Source organism: Varanus komodoensis, unplaced genomic scaffold, assembly GCF_004798865.1.
Source record: "Varanus komodoensis strain SLA01 unplaced genomic scaffold, ASM479886v1 scaffold11, whole genome shotgun sequence".
Taxonomy (NCBI): Eukaryota; Metazoa; Chordata; class Lepidosauria; order Squamata; family Varanidae; genus Varanus; species Varanus komodoensis.
This window is the reverse complement of record NW_025335317.1, coordinates 16,442,195-16,464,921: the sequence shown is the minus strand read 5'-3', so window position 1 is coordinate 16,464,921 and position 22,727 is coordinate 16,442,195. Positions and strand designations below refer to the sequence as shown.

The following is a 22,727-nucleotide window of genomic DNA, read 5'->3' as shown; positions in this document are numbered from 1 at the left end:
GCCTGGTGACGGAACTAAAGCATTGACACCAGGCACACCTCTGCTGTAGCACCTCCCATAAGTGGGGCGCTACGGAAGAAAAGACCCTTCTCCTCATACTAGCCCTCCTCACCTCTTTCAAGGGGGGCTCTTGGACAAGGACCTCGACAGATGATCTTAAGGTCCAGGAAGGCTCGATATGGTGCCTTAGATAACCAGGCCCTAAACTATGGGTCCTCAAACTACAGCCCAAGGGCCAAATCCGGCCTGCCAAGCCCATTTATCCAGCCCACCTCAGGGGTTCTGGACTCAACTCGCCATGCCTGCGGGTGCCACTGCCTTGCCGCGCCCACCGCCACCTAGCCGTGCATGTGCCTGCCGCCGCCTTTCAACTGGCCATGTGTTGAAAAATTTTGAGGACCCCTGCCCTAAACTGTTTATTTCATGGCTTAAAGAAGGAATGACTAAATCATGACTCTTGAGGACTCTGAGATAAATGCAGGCTTTATCTTTTCTGTGCTGCTTCTAGTTGAAGAAACCGGGGGTTTCCCTTACCAGCATAAACTAGAGAAATACTTCCCTTATCTCCAACCCCTCATCTCAAATGGGGCATAAAGGTACAGATTCCTTCTTGGGGCCAGGTAGGGAAAACCCTGGTGTGGAGGAAGACTGCCTCTGTGGTAAGGAAGGATGGTACATGTGCATATGTGCTTGCATCAATGTACAGCCTCCAGCCAACACCAGATATGGGCCTTGGGGCTGAAAAAGTGATACAGCCATGGTTTACAATGACATGAGACTTTTTCACTGTGCATTACTTAGCCACAATAAAATAGCAGTTTGGGCATTTATTTGTTTATACTTCATTTTTATGCCGCTCAACACCTGAAGTTCTCTAGTTGGTGAACAAAAGTCAAAAAACAGAAGCAAGGCATAAAACATAAGACAACAGACAATAAAACCACAGCAACTGCCAAATCAGCACAGATGTATAGCAGTGGTATAGAATAAAATGCAGTATTAAAAACTAAAGTTTCAAAGTTAACTATTAAAATACTGGGCAAATAAAAAGGTTTTCACATGGCACCAAAAAGAACAGAGTGGGAGCCAGGCACACCTCTTTCAGGAGCTCCTTCCATAGCTGTGGTGCCGCTCTCCTGGTGGCCACCCTTTTTCTTTCCTTTTGGAGGGGGCTCCAGGAAAAGGACTCCTGAAGAGTACCTTAGGGTCCAGGTAGATACATATGGGGCAAGGTGTTCCTTCAAGAAACCTGGCCCCAGACCATTTAGGGCTTTGAATGTTAATACTAGCACAATACTAGCATACTTATATAACATACATTCTTGACTGTTTATTCAAATAAAGTTATGAAACATAGTTAAGATAAAAATGGAGCTGAAAGCTAATGAACCTTAAGGGTATGCAAGCAGGTAAGTTTTTACCATCTTTGCCAAATTATATTATGTGTTTCAATACAGCATATAGGGCTCCACATGATCATCTAAGAGCAGAAACAGTTCATATTTCCAAATAAAGCAGTTCAGAAATCATAACTGATTTCATATCAGGCCTTGCCACATAACTGCTTGTTTCCAATTTAACTAATCCTTCATAGTTATATAATTTTAGTTTAGCTCAATTTTATTTTTCTCTTAGCCAAAGGCAACAACAGAAAAAAAACTTGTCATCTGTAAAATATCAATATACCTACACTCACAGGCAAACCAAGTTGCAGCTTCTTCAGATACTCATTGTTAGTTCTGAATTTCAATGTTCCAAAATCTTAATGCTGTTACAAAGAAACTGAGAACATAGCTAGAAATATTCTAGCAAAATGGCCAACTAAGCTCCCTAAGCTTAGTATGCTTGCACCTTCAAATAGAAAAACATGTTATGTGAACAAAGGAAATCATTCTTTTGAACAAAGTACAGCATGCCTAGCTTAACAAAAGCTAAAATGGTTATCTTCACTCTATGGCACATGCAGTTCACATTGCGAACAGGAGTTTGATTTACATAGGCAACTATTGTTAAGAATGATGCTATTTCATGTTCTACACACAGAGTACACCAATGTTAACATATCCTGTTAGTTTCCATAACATATCCAGCTTTCCTGCCATTTCCTCATACAAACAAAGAAACATATAAGAATTGTCAATTTAAAGACTACCAATTAAATTGACAGCTGAGTAATTTATCAACAGGTCCAGCTGATATAAAATTGCATGAGAAAAACTTTAGATGAAACATGCATATGTTGTAAGGCCAATCTTTAAAACAAACACACACACACACACACTCCCTCTTTCTCACATGAAAGAAAATCCTAAGTTAAGATTGCCATCCAGCTTTCCTTTTCCCTCATGTTTCTATTAAAACTGTTCAAAATGTATACACACACAGGGTCACTTAATAGATATTTAATTCATCCAAGTTTCAGAACATTGTTTCAGAAATAACAGAATATTGTTTTTATGTTTCCTACGACAAAATAAAATGAAACCTTGCAGGATGTCAGACTGAAGCTGGTGCGGCAGTAAGTGCTTAAGAAGAAATGTAAATGCTAACCTGGCTGAGATACTGCAGTAGCTGTAAACTGGGTAGCCCAAGGTGGATTCTTCTGCCCTCCAAACTGAGCCATGGTGAGAGACAAAATTCTTTTCCTGTTTCAGTCTTCTACAGTTATGATCTATTAAAAAGACAGCTTTATGACTACTTCATACCAACATTTATATACCCTTTTATAATCTACTCCTACTTCCATGTATTGCATTAGACTATTTTCCCATGTGCTTTATACATATCACAGCTATGGATGAGGACAGAAGCTGAAATTTCAGCAGAATGTTTCTGAATATATTTTGAAATTGCTCTGTAAGGCTATTCATATAAATTTACCTAATTAATAACTTTTTGTGGCAAAAGTGCAATATACAGTGGTAACACTCCTAAAAATAACATACCACCAAGACCATCTGGAAATCTGTCTTTTAGTTAGGTCTATAATGTTGACTTTCCAGCAAACTTTCATGGAAATTAAACTCTCTCACAGATTTTTAAATGGTGTTGCCATAAAATAGCAAGTCTTCCAGGTGCGAACAGCAGTGAAACCTAGTGCAGTCAGACAACTCAGGAGAGCTGTTGTACAAAAGCATGCAGAGTCTGATAGGGGAAAAAACACCAGGTGAATTGAAGCAGGAGCCTTTATTAAAGCAATACATCCAAACCCAGTGATGTTTTTAGTGAATAAGAACCATTCCCTTACTGAACACAATTCGGAGAACAAAGATGAGGAGAAATCCCTTTAAAATATTAAGTTATGAAAAAGCCAGCACCAGAAGTGCCAAACGCAATGGAAAGGGGGAAGTGAGGCTGCAGTCCTGTGCACCTGACAGCAAGTCGAACCGAACACTAAGAGACTTAGGTCCAAGTCTGATTGCGTAGAGTCCCACTGTAAAGCCGTACATGTAAAGAGACCCTTACCAGAATAAATACAAAAATGCGAATGCGAGCAGCACACATACGAACAAGGCCTAAGAGGGGGAAACGTGAGAACGGGAGCGAGAGGAAAACACGTAGAGGAAAAAAGAAACTCCCCTGCAAATCCGTTTCTCCCCTAAAGAACGGAGGCGAGAAGCTGGGGGAAGAGGAGAGAGGTAGGCCTCTTCCGGGCTGGACTGCCAGCACTCCACCTTCTCGCTGAGGGGAGGGACACGCGCTTGCTGAAGAGCAAGAGACGGGGGAACGCGCCTCCTCCAGCAACAATGAGGGGCTGAGGCCTGCCGCCCGGAGAGAGCTTCTTCCCCTCTCATTTCACCCAGCCCGTCCAAGGGCTGTTCTGGGAATCATTAGGCCACCTCTCTTATGCAACTGCCAACCAGGCTCACTACTACGCGCGGGCGCACCTCTTTCTCAGTAAGCCTTTATTACCTGACGCGGGCAGAAAAGGGGCTCAAAGGAGCCATTTCGAACTCCTCCAGCACCCCGAGACAGGAAACCACTGCGCATGCGTCTAATGGAAGCGCGAGGTCGGGACAGGGAGCGTTCGTTAGCTCAGCCGCAGCGCACATTAGTGACGTTTCAAAGTCACGTCCTCTCCTCCCACGCACACGTGCTCCGGCATGATAGGGTCACTGTCTCCAAAACAATTGAGGGAGTTATAGTGCGCATGCGCAAAAGGAAACGCTCTCTCTTCCAATCATCGAGAAGCAAGGAGGAGATAGGAAAGGCCATCTGTTGATTCTCATGACGTAGTATTCCGTCTCCATCTTACTTAGAGGCAGGTAGCTCTTTCTCCATTTTACTTTTGGGCAGCAGTGTGCAGCCCGGTCAAAAATCTAAGTGGGAAAAAGTGGGCCTGAAGCAGCAAAACCAAAAGCCAAAATTGGCATTGCTTTAAAATGTGTGTCTAGCAACTCTGTCTTAAACACACACACATACATTCTAGAGTAGGTGCAAGACTTCCGATCCTGATTTTATTTGTGTATTATAGTTATACCCTGCCTTTTTTCCTGCTATCTGCGGAGCAGGGGTATTTAAGACTGGACCACACGTTGAAAGTAAATTGGGTTGGTCTTTTATGGTGGTGGTTTTGCTGTAACAGACTTAATATGATTACCCACAAGAAATATGTCTATTTTGGCCTCGGTTCAATTCCAGTTCCCTACTCGGTCCCAGGCCGACTGCAATTCTCTCCCATCCTGTTTCCATTTCCTACTAGAAAGTCAGTATGCACCCGAAGTTGTCAAAAACCATGAGCCGACTTTAAAGAGATTGAAATCCTTCCATTTCAATGTTTATGTGCATCTTACAGGTTCTGTGCCTTGAATTTGCACCGCTGTGCCACATGGATTCTTCTCACTTTCTCTTCAGTAATGCTGGATTTTCTTTATTTAGTTGACTTGCTTTGGCATGCCATTTTAAAATGAAAAATGGTAGATTTTCCATTATTGACGATTCTGTGTGCTTGCTAGTTAACTAATAACCTCCCCTTTATCCACAAATCCAGGCATTAAAAGTTCATAACAAGCTTTTGAAATAGAACTTCAGGTCCATTTTCATTCCTTTAAGTTCTTCTGCACAACTTATCTTTTCTAGGGAAAATCATCCGCTTAGATCCTCACTGCAGCAAAGCGATAATACCTGTAACTGATCACATTTTTCCACACTTTCTCATACCTCCCCATCTTCCTTACTTCTGTTGCTGCCCGATGCTTATTTGCTTTTCTTTACCTTTTGGTAAGATTTTTTTCATACCTGTTTACATAGGGCTTTGTACGTAAGGCTATCAGCAATAGGTACAGCCATCTTTTATGATGAAATCTGCCCCTATAAAACAGGCAGAACCATGCTACCTAAAGCTATTTTCGATATATGCACTGTTGAGAAAAGCTTCATTTGTTGATTAATGCCTACTATGCACGTGTTACAGGTACAGGAGCCCAACCTGGAAGGGAGACTGATGCCAACCATAAATGTACAATATATGAAGGGAATGTTTCATGCAAAGATGGGCATGATAAAGGACCAAAATGGCAGGGACCTAACAGAGGCAGAAGAGATTAAGAAGAGATGGCAAGATTACACAGAGGAACTATACAAGAAAGAGCTTAACGTCCCTGATAACCACGATGAGGTGGTCACTGACCTCGAGCCAGACATCCTGGAATGTGAAGTCAAATGGGCCTTAGGAAGTCTGAGCAACAGACTAGTGGAGGCGACAGTATTCCAGCTGAGCTATTCAAAATCTTAAAAGATGATGCAGTAAAAGTGCTACACTCAATATGCCAGCAAATTTGGAAAACTCAACAGTGGACACAGGATTGGAAAAGGTCAGTTTACATTCCCATCCCAAAGAAGGGCAATGCCAAAGAATGTTCAAACTACCGCACCATTGCACTCATTTCACATGCTAGCAAAGTGATGCACAAAATCCTACAAGCTGGGCTGCAGCAGTATGTGGACCGAGAACTACCAGAAGTACAGGCAGGATTTTGAGGAGGGAGAGGAACTAGAAGATCAAATTGCCAACATACGCTGGATCATGGAGAAAGCTAGGGAGTTCCAGAAAAACATCTACTTCTGCTTCATTGACTATGCTGAAGCCTTTGATTGTGTGGATCACAACCAATTGTGGCAAGTTCTTAAAGAGATGGGAGAACCAGACCATCTTATTTGTCTCTTGAGAAACCTATATGCGGGTCAAGAAGCAACAGTGAGAACTGGACATGGAACCACTGATTGGTTCAAAATTGAGAAAGGAGTTCGGCAAGGCTGTATACTGTCGCCCTGCCTATTTTACTTATATGCAGAGCACATCATGAGAAAGGCGGGCCTAGATGAATCACCAGTTGGAATTAAGATTGCTGGGAGAAATATCAACAACCTCAGATATGCAGATGATACCACTCTCATGGCAGAAAGTGAAGGGGAACTAAAGAGCCTCTTGATGCGAGTGAAGGAGGAGAGCGCAAAAGTTGGCTTGAAACTCAACATTAGGAAAACTAAGATCATGGCATCCAGTCCTCTCACTTCCTGGCAAATAGATGGGGAAGAAATGGGAGTAGTAACAGATTTTATTTTCCTGGACTTCAAGATCACCGCAGACGGGGACTGCAGCCAAGAAATTAAAAGACGCTTGCTCCTTGGGAGGAAAGCTATGGCAAATCTAGACAGCATACTAAAAAGCAGAGACATCACCCTGCCAACAAAAGTGCGTATAGTCAAGGCTATGGTTTTCCCAGTTGCAATGTATGGCTGTGAAAGTTGTACCATAAGGAAGGCTGAGCGCCAAAGAATTGAGGCCTTTGAATTGTGGTGCTGGCGGAGACTCCTGCGAGTCCCTTGGACAGCAAGGTGATCACACTGGTCAGTCCTAGAGGAGATCAACCTTGACTGCTCTTTAGAAGGCCAGATCCTGAAGATGAAACTTAAATACTTTGGCCACCTAATGAGAAGGAGAGACTCCCTGGAGAAGAGTCTAATGCTGGGAACAATAGATGACAAAAGAAGGGGACGGCAGAGAATGAGCTGGCTAGATGGAGTCACTGAAGCAGTTGGTGTGAGCTTGAGTGGACTTCGGGGGATGGTGGAGGACAGGAAGGCCTGGAGGAATGTTGTCCATGGGGTTGCAAAGGGTCGGACACGACTTCGTGACTAACAACAACAACAAACTGGTTAAAGAATATTTAACTATCATTTTCCTGTTCAAGTGATGTAACATCATGCAATTATACTTTCCCTTGAAAGTATTTGAAGCATGATCCAACCAAAGCTCAACACTTCTAATTCATTTTAAACAACTGCCTTGTACCATTCCATCTCAAGAATTCCTAAACAGTGTTTAACTCATCAGTCCCAAATTAACAGATGAAAGCAGTCACAACATTTACGTTAGTATTACATCAGACTCCATTAAGGGATAGAATGGAGTGCAGGGAAAACAACATTTAAAACATCCAAGAGGGAGCCTGTGACTCAGTCCTATGCCTATTTAGACAAAAGTCCTATATCTTCTATGGTTATTTATCTATTTGATTTATATCCCACCTTCCTTACAAAGAACTGAAAATGGCTTGCATGATTCTTCTGTTCCTTTCAGTCTTATCCCTACAATAACAGCCATCTGAGGTAGATTAAGCTAAGAATTTGTGACTGGCTGAGCAGGGACTAGAACCCAGAAGACCTGAGTCCAAAACCTGTGCTCTTAACCACTGCACCACACTGGCTCTCTTTGGAAGTTATAGGCTTTTTTCTGTTTAAACATGCTTGGATCGTGCTTTTAAAGAATTTACAGAACAAGATCAACAAATTGTGCTCCAGGTCAGAATGGAAGCCAGCTTAACTTGAACATTGTCATTAAATGCATTCTGTATTACTACCCCTACTTAGCAATCTAATTTATAATTTCCACCAGTCTGCTAATATTCTTCAAAGGCAACCCAGCATGGATCAAGTTGCAGCACTGTTTTCTGGTTGAGCATAGCTATGGCCAGGTCTATTTTTCTAAGAAAGGCTACATTTCACCAATTTTTTTTAAAGTGTAACAAGTGGCAGAAAATACCTGTGTATCCCCATCTATAAAACATGTTCTAGGCCCCATTGATTTCAAAGGGTGAAAATAAGCACATAAAAAGATGCCTTATTGAATCTGTGGAACATAGGTATTTAACATTGACTGGACTGCTGTTTTCAGTAAAAAAGAAAAAATAGACACACCCTTAGAATTCATATTCACAATGCATTCTTTATGAATGGAAATAGAAACTCAAGGCCACTTGTTTAAGCATGAGAAAATTTCTCCCAGATCATGCACTGAAGCCCTTAAGCTTGAAGTCATAGCCTCTTGAAGGATGCCTTGTGTAGAAAGTGTTGGTAGAATGCATACAAAACACCCCTGGTTCATTCTTTAGGACCTTTATGTGGGATTGGAGAAATGTCCTTTCTGAAACCCAGTACAGACATATTCTGTGATTTGATGGTAGTTTTGTTGGTGTTCTATGCACAAATCATGAAGATCTAGGAAGACCCAAGCTTCAGATGGTTTCGTGCATATTGCCATGTCTGTCAGAGCTGTGATTTTTACTCTGCAGGGTATAGTCATCAAAGTAATCTTCAGTGGAGATTTGGGGTATAAATCATGCAGATTCATTTTTATTTAAGTAAACTCATATTTAGCTTCTTGCCATTTTGCGAATGGGCACTCAAGTTTGTGGTGGTGCCCTCCTCCCTTTCTCACAGTTCCAAATATAGTCAATCCCACCCCCAAATTGGGGACCTTCTTATTGGTAATCTGAACGTCTCACTTAGAGGGCAGCTTCCACTGTTCCTGTTGTGCTCACAGCAGTTCCACAGAACAAGAGGAAGGATAGTAGCAGTACTGCATACTGCCCAATGAATGCTACAGAGTCTGTAAGCCTTAGATGATCTTCCAATAGCTTGCTATTTCACACTCCTAGACATACCCTCCTTGAAAGTTCTCAAAACCTGATGCCCTAATATAAGTAAAATGAAGAGGGAGCAGGACACATGCATGAAGGAAAGCACATGAGCATGCAGCATCATTTAAGCAAATGGGGCTATTGTGTCCTAGCAATAAACAAAACAAATACCACTGAAAGGACTAGGACCTTTAAAATCAAAGAATTTGCTCCATGGAACTCCCTACCATGGCAAATTAAGCAAGCACCAAACCTTCCAGGATTTCAGCACCTATGAAAAACCTATCTTTTCCAACAGCCATTCCCAGGAAGGTAATCTTGTCTTCTGTTTTGTACAGATGTGTCTTTAAGCAATTCATAAATCTAATTAAATAAACACTCCATTTGTTTCCAGTATCTTTAGTCTACACACTGGTAGAAGGCACACAGTTCTCCATACAACTGTGATGGGGCAGGAAAAGGTCCACTTTTGTTTTTCTTGCCCAAGCAAAATATATTGAAACAGGTTACTGGGAAATGTTGCAACAGAGTCTCTGGCCTCCACATGTAATATGCACCTTTATAGGGAGGCAGGCCATGTACACTGTAGGCAATCTAGCTGATATCAAATATTGTATCCCCCAAGTTCTGGCCTGTTCTTTTGCCTTTAAACAGCAACTTGAGCCCTAGAATTACACTTTTTAAAAAAATAGTCTGGAGATAAGTTGAGCATCTGCTAATACCTCCAGACCAAGCTGTTAGAAGCAAAGGAACACAGAAGAGGAAAAAATGACCATCCTATTTTTTTTATGAACGGCTAGAACCTTTTGGGAGGGTGGGATGGCTGCAAAATCTCCTTTGGAAAAATGCAGTTATTCTAGAGAAAAGCCTGAGATGCATATGAAAGAAAAATTAAAACAATCAAGTGCAAAATAGAAGTATAAAATTTATTTGAAACCATTCACAATGTTCTGTTTTATCAGGAATGATACACTCTGTAATAATATTTTTGGAAAAAAATCATGACAAAAATTTAAAATATATTTTCAATGACAGTAAATTTCTCAACTTTTAGGACATTTTTAAAGGAACATTTAAGGTTTAAACAGATATGACACACACAAGGAAAAAAACAGAACAAACCATCTCCACAACAACAATCTTTACACGTATGTTTCAATACAATTTCCATGTATCTTGCTACATAAACAAGAAATCATATACAACAACTGCTGTGCACCAAAAAGAGTAGCTTAGTAAGATCTTTCAAGTAACATGCAGTCAAAACTCACAAATCTTCAAGTACTGCTGGTAAGCGTTCCCTTCTCTGCAGAGAATATTCAAATGTCTTTCACCCCAAAGAAATGAAATAGCTTTTACTTTTTCCTGTAATTATTGTGAAATAGTGAAGTGCTTTCCTCCCATGTATTAATAACTAAAAATAATGGTAAATGGTAAAAATGTGTTTGTCTTTTAATGCTTCCTCCATCAGATATCTAAATACAGTAGAATGTTATAGGAAAAAACACACACCAAAAATCAAAGTTAAATGTTGAAAAATAAATATCTCATGTATCCCAGTTTTTTTAAAACACAACATAGAAAAGGTACAGGATGTATTAGTCAACAACAGAGCTCAAGTTTTTTCTGCTTTGCAATTTTTTGTTTTGGTTGCTGTGGTTAAGCTAATTCAAACTGAGTTTCCTTAACATACAGTTGTGCTAAGTTTTGCATTTGGAATATAGTCAAATGGTTATTTTAAAATCCATTGAAAGCAATGACACATGCAAAGTGATCCTATGTACTTTTTCTTAGAAGCAAGTTGCAAACGGTACAACAGAACTAACAAAATTCAAGTCCCACAAAATATTTGCAAGCAAATGTGCTTGCAGCTTTTCAAAATCCATGTTAGGACAATACTTCTATCAGGCCAACTGAAATATGAGATTGTGTAGTTTTGAGTTGAGAGTTTTTCGCCAGGCTAGAATCTAATTGCTACATCCAAGATGGGTAATGTCTAACTTGTGGCTGTCTTGACTTGCTGCTCCTATGAGCCTTTCCATCATAGCCATTGGTGAAGGATGATGGGAGTTTAAGCCAAGACATTGGGTGGTCACAAGTTGCCCACACCTGAGCTTAGATGATCAACAGAACAAGCAAGCATGGTTCAATAGGGCTTGGGGGTGTAGCCATGGATGCTATTTTTAGATGGAATTATATGAGGCAGCAGACACTCAGCATCTACAAGCTTGCAGTGAGTTTCCGGTTGCATCTAGGACTGGGATGAACATAAAAGATTGATCCCCTGTTTTTAAAAATATAAATCCAGTGGCTATAATCCTAAATAAATTTATCTTAGAAAATGATTCATTGAATTCAGTGCAACCTATTGTTGAGTAGATACATGTACAGAAATATTACAAGCCTCATCGCTTTTGATGACAGACTATAAATCATATGCAAGAGTAATCTATTGTAACTTCCATGGAACTCAGATTTACTTCTGGGTAAATATACAATGGCTTGGACTGCATAGCTGCATTCCATTTGTTTGGGATAAGTTCTACCAAATTCAGCCACATGTTTGAAGTAAATATTTAGTACGATTGCTTACTTCTCACTTCCTAGATTGCAACCCATGGCTTCCGGTTAACATTATGATCCAGTTTGCCCTTATATGTACTCTACAGCCATCCTTTTCACAGTCCCCCATTCCAATTTTGGGACATAGCTAATTAAGTTGCTTTTGAAACTTGGAGAAACAAGGTTTGCCAGCCACACATCTCTGAATCATAAGTATACTTCTAAAATAAGTTGCCATGTGAAGATTAAAAACACTATTTGAAAAACTGGAACTATAAGGTCTTGTATCAAAATGTTTTTTAACTATAGTGAATAAAAGAATTATAATATTTTACAAAGCATTACCAACATATCTGGCTTGGAAATCTTGGGTGATAGCTACATTCAGCATTGAAAGACACAATATACAGAATCTCAAAGCTGCCATGTTGTGCTAGAACTATAAAATGGCATTCACAAAAGCAAGAACATTGTTTTCTTGCCACATCTTAAGAATACATTAAATATGGATATAATACATAGCAGAAACAAGATTATCTGAACTGCTTGAATAGAGCACATGTCTATAGAACCACAGTAGTGTAATCTTGGGTTCCTTTTTAAGTGAACTTTGATTACCCCAACATGTCAGCTATCCCCCAAGCTATTTAAGGAAAATAAATTAATACCACTACAATGCCAATTCTATGTCATTTTTAGCACATTAATGTATGGGATCTTTGATTGACTTCATGGCTGCATTTTGCAGTCCTGGAATGATACATATGCCTCTCTGCCTGCTGAAACAGTTGTGTGAATGGTTAATATGTCCAATTTACCCAAAGAAAATCTCAGAATCTAACAAAGAACAATGCATCATAAAGTTTTATGTAGGAAGCCCATTCACACATCATGTGTATACAGTTCTGGAGTAATTCTTCAGCTGCACAGTTGTATAAATCAGAATGACAGATTTGGATAATATTCTTATTTTGCTTTCTAGGATCACCACATTCATATGTCAGTCCTACAGAGACTTGTGAACAGGGAAGACCTACCACAATCATCCAGCTCAAGTGAAATTTGATCTGTGGTAAGAAAGAATTACTTATTACAAATATCTTTGTATTACTTGAAGTTGGATAAAATTCTATCAACCCTTTCTCTAAATATAAAGGAACACAGGTCATAAAAGCATTTGCAAAATAGCTGTTGATTCAACACTGCTCAGATTTGGAAATTATCCATACAGCCTACCACATTCTACCACTATAATGGCTCGGATAACCGTCTCATGGTACAAATCAGTTACCACATTCCTTCTGTCGGCAAAACAGGATAAAATTTATCTACAGTTGTAACCCTACATCCTGAGCTATTAGGAGTTTTGAGTTTAGTCTCTACTTTTCAAAACTAAAGACAAACATAATGGTTTGCTCTTACTGGCCAGTATACAAAAAAGGGGAGGAACCTGCAAGGAAAACAAGCCTTTATTGATTGCACAATTGACTTTTTGGTTACATGTTATAATAAGGCTTCTATACATTGCTCCAGTACTGAAGGTAGGAACCTTCAAACAGGACATAACATAACAATGAGAATGCTGTATGTATCAACTCTAGTGCCCATTTACCCTGCAAGATGGCTATAAAGATTGATGTTTATTTTTTTAAAAAAATCTGCATTTACTTAAGAGCCTTACATTGAATTAAATTGTAGTTTATTACATTTGAAACTACTTTTTCAAATAAGCAGTTGTGCTTGGGAGAGTCATGAAGTTCTAAGTAAATCTTCAACAGCACAATTCATTGTACATGTGGAATTTTATTTGTGAGATCCATTGGCCACACAAAATTTGAATTTACCATACATTTCCATTCTCAGGGGCTCCCAGGTTGAGCAGTCTAGAGTAAACTAAATGTATAGTCTCCCCACTCCAGAATTACACATGAAACATGACATATCAATTTAATTCTATCACCTGGTTAGCTACACTTAAGTGGGAGTAAAATGGAAATATGCCAATTGTACAGTCACAGCTGAAGGATCAAAGCTCCGGTTTTGGAAAATAAATCTGTCTAGAGGGTGAAAACTATAGCATTTATTTTCACTAGACAACTTTACCCAATGGATGGGATAGACAAGCAGCTAACCGTACAACTTAGTAGGTGTTAGTCAACTGCCTGATATCTGAAGGCCAACTCAAGAACCACTTCAATTAGATCAAATTCCTTCTACCCCCTGTGCAACATTAGTTGCATTTAAACAAATCTGATGCAGCTGTATTATCCAGTTAGCTCCTCCTGCCAAAATACTGCTCTCACTGGCAAGCAGGGGGCAGGCATTTGCTACAGCCCTCATGGCCTTCTAACTATGTTCCAGAGTAGATTTTGGAAGGTGGGCAGAAGAAAAAAGAGGAAAGTCATTTCTGGCAAAATTGGATTTTGCCGTTTTTAAAATCTGAATTCAAATAACTTATTGATAAATTGTGTATTAGGCAACTGACAATGTTGGGTTCAATTATGCATTCAAATTATAGAGGTCACAATCTCACAATATTATGATAAGAAGACATTATTTTTGGTCTACATAGACAGAAACATAGAAAGGCTGGATAAGTCAAACAATGGAAGCCACTCAGAAACATTACTGTTAAGGTGTTGGCCTCAATCCAGAGATCACTTATTGTGCTTAAAACAATAAGAATGTAATGGCTAATTTAAGACCCATTAATCTCCATAGGATTTAAACACTACAAACTTCTACTAGATTGGTATCTTGAAGGTCCAGATAATTTGCCGAAATCACAAGTATAAGATAGTTAATAGCGAATGATAACTATTAACTGCTGCCTGAATTGGAATAATCCTCTGTAACTGATAGTGCTTCTACAGAGTATGAGAGTCACTGTTCAGACTCTTATGAATACTTTCCTTACTAGACTGGACTACAGAAAGCAAGATGTTCAAGGGCTGTCCTCAACATACCAGGAAAAAATGTGGTACTTTTCATAGCAGCTGTTTCTGGAAAACAAAACATGCCAGTTATGCAGATCAATTATTCCTTTCACACATTCAAGCAGTGAGTTCTCAGTTTCATGCTTTTCAAGAACTACATCTTTGAAAGCATCCTCTCATTCATTCTGATCCTGGGTACTGCAAGTGGAAAGGTGCATCATGACAGGTAAGTTTTGTTATTATGTGCTGTTAAGTAATCTATGACTTACGGAAGTCCTATGAAAGAAAGCCCTCCAAAGTGTTCTATTCATGACAGCCCTGCTCAGTTCTTCCAAATTCAAGTCTGTGGCTTCCCCAGTGGAGTCAATCGATCTCATATTTGGTCTTTTCTTCCGCCTTCAACCTTCCCTAGCATGTCTTCTTGACGGGGGTTTGCCTTCTCATGATGTGCCCAAAGTATGACAGCCTGTTTTTGTCATTTTTGCTTCTAAGGAAGCTATTTTTCAAATGCAACAATTTTCCTCACTGTCCAGCTTTCACATCCATCCATAGTAATCGGGAATACAATAGTGTGGATAATCTTCACCTTGGTCTTCAGCGAAACATCCTTATGATATTTCCAGTTCCTTCACTGCTGCCCTTCCCAGTCCCAGTCTTCTTCAAATTTCTTGGCTCCAGTCTCCACTTGAATTGATAACTGAGCCAAGGTATATAAAAGCTGTCACAATTTTGATTTTTTCATTGTTGACAGTAAAGTCCTGTAATTTGTCTGTAGTCATGCTTTTTGTTTTTTTCTGAAGTTTGAGGTGCCCCATCAAAAAGGGTGTTGAAAGCAAAAATACAATCTCATTGAAGAAACTCAACAGTAAAAGCTGTTGTTGTTTTGTACATGCGTAAAAAGCAAGCCCATGAGCATACTAGTCTAAGCGAAGCTTTATGAACATGTTCAAACCAACCAACCCAAAAAACTCAACATGCAACCAAGCCACGTGTTTCACTTTGCTGCTAAGAATATCTTCACAGAACTCAAGTGGGTTTCAGCTACAAATTTGAATAAAGCCAAGATACCATCATTTACAGGACCAAAGTAATTTATATACCTTAAGCACTTTGCAGGGGCTGAAAGCGGCAGATTACCTCATCAATAGGAGTTTATTCCAGCAGATGACGGAAAGCATGCTTTTAAAGATTCCTGTCATTTCCCAGTCTGTCTCCCCAGACATGCAGCCTAGAAGGACACCAATGAAAGCAACAGGGGATCTCCGACCAAACTGCTTTGAAAGGGATTTGTGTTGCTGCAGCAGTCTGTGGATTTGCTGCTTGTCACAGCTCCCAAAAGTCACTATTACAAGATGATAGTATTAGAAGCCATTGCAGCTACAAGCTCATTCACAAAATTACATCAATTTCTATGTAAAAATGATAAATATTCTGAAATGCTACAATAAATAGCACACAGCTGTATGTACAGTAAGTAGCTGTCAATTCTTACTCTGCATGGATGTTTGACAGGCAAAATTTCCTCATAAAACAGCAGTTACATAAGGTATTATAAAATACAATTGACTATATCATTTTCTAGGTGCAACAATCATGTTATAAGCAATACTGTTTTTGCACATTTATCTTAATTAAAATATGCCACTGAAATCAGAACAAAAATAATGAATAATAATCTCAGTTGCTACGGTATATTTTAAACATTTTGGTATCTTGATGAATTTAATGAAGTTGTATTAGCTGCTAAAATGGATCACGCACTCTTATCTTAAAACTTTCATGTGGATACACACTTCATGTGACTCTCCTTTTAGCATTGTCATTTGAAGGTTCACTTTCTTTTATCCATGAAACAATGGGTTTTTTTACTGTATATGAAGTGAAAACTTTGCAGGACACTAAAGAAGTGATCTTTAGAGATAGTCTAATTGGATGTATTCCTGCTCTTCAGCTTTAGTTTGTTTCAGCATCTAAACTTTCTCATTACACATAAACTTAGTAGGAGGTACTGTACGTGCAGAGGAGAAATAAAAAAGAATTTCATCAATCATTGCTGTATTTTTCATTGTGTGCACTCCAGAATCTTGCACGGTAACAGTACAACTCGTATAATATACCTACCGAGACATTAACACTGTTAAGTTCAGTGGGACATACTCCCAATTGTGTATAAGATTGCAACTTAAACTTACAAAGGAATAGCAATACTTTCACTCTGGAGGGACTGAAAGCAGAAAGAACACTTCTGGACTGGGCACAACTATGACAGAAGGAAGTTAGAGACTCTCTACATAGGCAGCTGTTACCGTTTTTGCAAGTCTTCTTTCCACAGAACAACTAACATAAAGCTTAAAATCCTAAACAGCGATACTAAAAAATTCTGCACAGGTGAATTAGCTGGACGAATTCACAGACTTAGTTACTGTACAGACAGCTGTTATTTTTAATTACTTTTAGGCTCACAAAAAATATACAAATTTTTAAATGTAAATCTAAGGCACACAAAAATACCATAACAATTTAATGTATACAGATATTCAAGAAGCAGAAAATTGCTGGTACAAAATGATGGTAAAACATCGACTTTTAGATTATTTACAATCCCTATATATCCTCTCTTTGAACTAAACAATCCTTGAACTAACAAAAATGCAGCATTATGGGTGTTGTTGTTTTTACAAAGTTTGCTTTAAAAATAGACCAGGTTGAAATTATCTTTTTCTTATATTAGGATTAGGATTATTATTAGTATTATACCTCCAATTGATTCAATGGGCTATTGCATAAAGACTTTAGAAATGGTTTCAATGGCATTGTATTATGAGTTAGAGATGGAATGTGCTCCAAAATTCAGTCATGCTGAATTTTGGTGATGTTCATCAGATTCCTCAAGTGACTAAATGATCATAGTCCACAGTCATAACTCATTACATTGGGCTTGCTCAGGCTCCACAGAAATCAGGGGAAATGTTTTTATGCTTACATGCCACGGATTATGACGACACTTCAAAAACACACTGACCGGCAAAAATTCTTTGATAACTATTTGCAAGTTTGTTGAGCTGCCCAGCTGGGAGCACAAATGGCTGCTAATCAGGGGAAATCTTGCACCGAGCACCAGACTTTATGTACTGCACTCTTGCACCATGCATGCATCACATCATATTGTCAACAGTGTCTCTAACAACACCAATCATCTGCTACACCAGTGGAGGACAAGGAGGTAGCAGACTCCAAGCACCCCATCCTTGCTCTTCCATTAGCTTAACAAGTTACCTGTACTGTTAGAGATGATAATGGCAATTATCTGTTTGGCTGGAGAAGAGCTAGGAGAGCTCCGTGAGTGGAAATGCCATCTCTTGCCATACTGCTGAAGCCCTGGATCTGGCCACACGTATGCAAAGTGGCCACAGTGAGATAGTTGGTGTGAGTTCCACATTTATGTTTTTGCATGACTAGAATCACAGGCAACTAAGGGTAAACAACAGAATTCACATTTTTCCCCCTAAACCAAAATCTTTTCGGATTGAACACGCAACCATGGTAGACATTTTGAAAAAACAAAACAAAACAAAAGCACCATGTCTAGGTTTTGTAATAAGCAGATCTAGACATTATTGTTACAGCACCACTACAATATATATCAAGTATGTTATCAGTAAAATTTCAGTCTCTGGTTACACCTTGGGAATTTATATACACCATGGAGAGAGACAGGTATAACCAAAGAGCTTACCCTTATGGCCTACAATCATTATAAACCATTTAATTTGGAGACTGCTGATTTGAGCTGGACCAGTCAATATCAAGAAATTCCACACTTCTTGAATAGAACTGCATGGCATGAGCCTTATCAAGGCTAATATTCTGATTGGCTTATTCAGATAACCAAACAGTACAAAAAGGAGGAAGATGAGACAGCAGTAGGATGCTACAGTATTCCAGACAGGACATGTTTCCTTTTCCTAATGTTTAAACTAGAATGGTGACAAGGTAAGCTGATTACACTCCACTATCTGAATATAAGGTCTGATTCTCACAAACTTTTTTGTCCATGGCAAATTAAATATATCACATCTAACAAGGGCCTCCCAGTGGTCCTCTATTCAAGCTGATCTGAACACTTGCATCTGTTTCGTTTCAGCTGTTCCCAAATGATTCAGTGGGCCACAGCACATTTGACTATTTACATCATCATGCTGGGAAAGTCTCTGGCAGCTACTACTACTGAGGAATTTGATTTTCCTCCCACTAGGCACATGCTGAGTGACCACCTAAAAATGTGACGGTAGCCCCTAGAAATTGCAAGTCTTCTTCTAGAGTTGCTTTTCGTGAGAACTGCAAGAACAGCATCAGGTGATGTTGGATCATTTAAGTAACAGTATAACAGGTTTTCAGATCTTTGCCAAGACCGTACCTGATGTTAAAGCTTTGTGGTAACGGCATCATTTAGGGCCACAGTACTCTCTGGCAGAGGGAATTAGCCACCTCAGGCAGCAGATGCTGGGAGAGACAAAGCCTTATGTGCCACACAGCCTTCCCATACCTCTGAAGCAAGACTGCTGCTCTCTGATCTGGCTAAGGACTTTGTCCTGTTACCATGGAAGAAGTAAGAATCAGCTTCTATACATGAAATGGGAAGGCATCAGCCTGTCTTCTGGCTCAGGTGGCAAAATATCATTGAGCTATCCCAGTCTTCCTTACTTATACACCTCCTTCAAGGCTCCTGATCAAAAAATGGGATCGATCAGGCCACCACGGTTTAAGGATGAGTTAGCAAGATCTAGCAACAACATTTGCAAACAGGAAGACCCCAGTAGGATGAAAAGCCCACCCTTCCTATGGTTAAACTTGTACCTGGCAAAGAGTTTGGAGAGGCTCTGAAACTGTAGCTCTGGGGAAAGCAGGTTGATTCAAATTGCGGGGAGGAGTGGAGAAATCTATACAAAAGGAAAAAGTGTGCATCACACTGCAATTGCACCTCAACAAATTCACAGGTTAAGACATAGCTGGGTCTTGAATTGAGGCTAAGCAAAGAATGGACCTCTGCTTCTTTCAGATTCTGTCTGTGGGATTTTTTGACAGGAGAAGCCATAGACTAGCCCCTCCCATGTGAGACATGTTGTGGGAATTAGTCCCTTCAATGCTACCAATTCTCTATTAACATAGGAGTGGGGAGAAGAAAATTTTACAGAATAAGACTGCAATCCTATGCTCACCTACCCAGGAGCAAGCCCCACTGAATGTAGTAGGACTTAGTTCTCAGTAAACATGCACAGGACTGGGCTGCATGTTAGAAAACATTCTTGACTTGACAACAGTTGATGAACATTCAGGATGTGTCATATTTTGTTAAAACAGCTGATACTGGAAATCTCTCTTTTTAAAATTCAGGATATTAATAAGGCAACTCCGGGGAAGCGGGGCTCAGTTTCAGATGTTATGACAATTCTACCCGAGGCTCTGGGAACAATTTGGTTGTCATACGTAACTTGCAATGCTCCACATTAAAGAAAGAGAGAGATCTGAGAGAGAAACTTATGAACTTATTGCTCAAATAAACTATACCAAATCAAATCTTACAACAAAACACCATAGCAATTCAGATATGGACAAAATACTTCTAAATTCGTATTTGCAAACACTGATCTTTCTGCATTTTATTAACCTTTTTTGTTTAGGAATAAACCCAAAATTAAAATGGTAAAAGGGGTAGGAATCTAAAGACCAAATATTCTTAGTATGTATGAATTGTTGTAGCAATATGGAACTCTACACAGTAAGAAAAAAAATAAATTCCTTGGTAGAGAATGCACAAACCTTAGACAAATGTGATCGTTGTACTATTTCAAGTTAACTTTAAAAATAGAAAGTGCTTTTAAATATATATTTACAGTTTACAACCTCCAACCATCACTAGTGATATTGTTTGTGTGTGCATGTGTATTGATTACACATGCACACAAACTATACATACATGAAAAATCTGTACACAGATAAAGCATCATTGGTTCTTTATCCTTAAATTGGGCTTCACATGAGTGAGTGGAAGCTGTCGGAGCAATGGCACCAAGAAGGAATAAAATCAGCTTATCTTTAACTGTTCGATGTGATTAAGCACCAAGAGGGGTGTATAGCTAATACTGTCTAACTTGATTTTACATCATAAAAGGTGAAATCTGTTAAAATCTTTATAAAAAGCCCATTTGTAGTAAACAGACAATTTAAAGCACCAAAGTGTAAATTCCAAAAAGGTAATAAACTGAATAAGTCAATCAAAGTTAATAACCTAGCCAAAATCATTGAACTATACAATTTTTTTGCTTAAAATGTGCTTGAGAATCACCAGATGTTAAAATATATAAAGTCACAGTTTAAGAAAAAAAATCATTTTTTTACCTCAGCCTTCAAAATGGTTGAGATGAACAAAGAGTAAAACATACAAGACTTTGTTCTTTAACAGCACCTTTAGGAATCATTGTGTAACACTGCTCCAAGGCAAGAGTTGTAAAGTTACTATAAAAAATTATGCCCAATGGTTATATGGCCCTGCAACTCGTGTGAGGGCATAAGTAGACACGGTTATGATGTTATCATGAGTTACTGTTAATGCTCGGCGGGATGGAATTTGGTTGAACTCATTGTCTTCATAGAAAATCTCTCGGCTGGTATTGGCTTGTGTATTCCTGTCACTGGGTTGTAAATTAGTATTCTCATCCATGCTCAATTTTCCCGCTTCTTTCTCTCTTGCTCTTTCTGCCATCTTTGCCTCCCACAGCGCTATACCATGTTTTGGCTCGTTTAGGTTTTTATGTTGGTAAAAGACTAAAGAGATCCGTGTGGGATGATTCCTGTTTGGTTTTTTAATTGGCGTTGTTGCATGTAGTTCGCGGCGTGCACATTCAATTAAGATGGAGCCGTGTGATGGTGCTACTGCTACCCCACCAATGTCATTATCCAAAAAGTTATGCTCACTGTCTGACCACATTTCCTCTGCTTTGTCTTCCGAATCTGTGCGCTTCAGAAGCTCACTATGCAGCTGTTTATTCACAGTGGCAGAATCACAATCTGGGGTTTGCCTGAAATCGTTTTTTTGCACTAGATGCTCCTGGGAAGAGCTGGTTTCGTTTCTTACTACATATTCTGGAGCATTTGATGGCATTGATGATTCCAAAGAGCTAGCCAACTGTGAGGCAGAAGAGTTTTCTAATTTAATTTCACAATTCTGTTTGCTGACCACCTCTTGTTCAAGTCTGTAGGGAAGATTTTCTCTATTAGTTGTGGATTTTGAAACAGTCAGGTCTTGAAGAAACGGAGGCAAGCCATCCCTCTTCTCATCCAGCAGAATTCCAGTATGATCACTAATGGACACATCAAAATTCTTACCATTGGGCGTTACTTGAGGTTTGTTACTATTACACTGCACATACCCGTAGGAAGTTGGAAAATGTTGTTGACTATTCGTCACTGGCATTATACCACCAACTTTGTGAGTTAATGGAGAGCAAGAATGTAAATTATCCAGCTTTAAGGGGGAGGAAGGAGCATATTGCTTTACTATGGAGCAATTTTTAGTAGTGTCTGAATTATTTTTTATGGAAGAAAGGTGTTCATCAGACTCCATTTTTGTCCCAGGATGCCATGTACATGTTTTGTTCTCTAAGGGAAGGAAAAAAATAAGTATATCAAATGTAAATTTTAATTTTTTAACTTTTAGCAAAGCACGCACCACATGCCAATTTGAATTTCTTCCTAACCCTTATTATTTATAAAATGCATATACCCCTAATCCTCAACATTACAACATTAGCCTTCTTACATGAAAAATTAGTATTCTCAGAAATCTGTCAAAATCTTGCAACTTACACAGAAATATTCTAGGTATGAACCCACAGTAGTTCCCACCGGACCCATTTCCTTGGGCCATTTTAAACATTTAGTGAGCACGCAAAAATAGCATCCTAAATCCAGTTCCATCATCAAGCTCCAGTACTCCAATACACTTGCCAGACAGGTATAAGTACAAGCAAAAGAGCCAGTGGTATATATGGCACATAGCCTAGAATAAACAGGTGAAAGTATCCCTGAAATATAGAATCACTTTAAATTAGATGGAGAGCTCTGGGATTGGAAAATGAGAGGTCAGAAAAAGGGTTAATCACTGCAACAATAATTATGGAACTTCCACACAAGATCTTTTTTGTCCTACCTTGAGAATGTATTTATGTAGGAAAAATGTCATATGTGAAGCTGTCTAATCAGGGAGTGAGAACACCAACATTTTGAAATGATGAAGTGCAATTATTGT

The 22,727-nt window shown here is 39.2% G+C and overlaps 2 protein-coding genes across 2 annotated transcripts in view; both read right to left on the bottom strand.

The window, feature by feature from the left end:
* Nucleotides 1–4,047, bottom strand: part of CCAR1 (cell division cycle and apoptosis regulator 1) — a 39,335-nt gene extending 35,288 nt beyond the window's left edge. The window contains exons 1-2 of the mRNA XM_044420460.1: nt 3,913–4,047; nt 2,551–2,671 (exon numbers count right to left, since the gene is read on the bottom strand). Coding sequence (XP_044276395.1) covers nt 2,551–2,623 — 73 coding nt within the window. The 5' untranslated portion in view covers nt 2,624–2,671; nt 3,913–4,047. The remainder of the gene's footprint in view (nt 1–2,550; nt 2,672–3,912) is intronic.
* Nucleotides 4,048–20,047: 16,000 nt separating this feature from the next.
* The window catches only part of TET1 (tet methylcytosine dioxygenase 1), a 98,604-nt gene continuing 95,924 nt past the window's right edge, over nt 20,048–22,727 (bottom strand). The window contains exon 12 of the mRNA XM_044420459.1: nt 20,048–22,078. Coding sequence (XP_044276394.1) covers nt 20,946–22,078 — 1,133 coding nt within the window. The 3' untranslated portion in view covers nt 20,048–20,945. The remainder of the gene's footprint in view (nt 22,079–22,727) is intronic.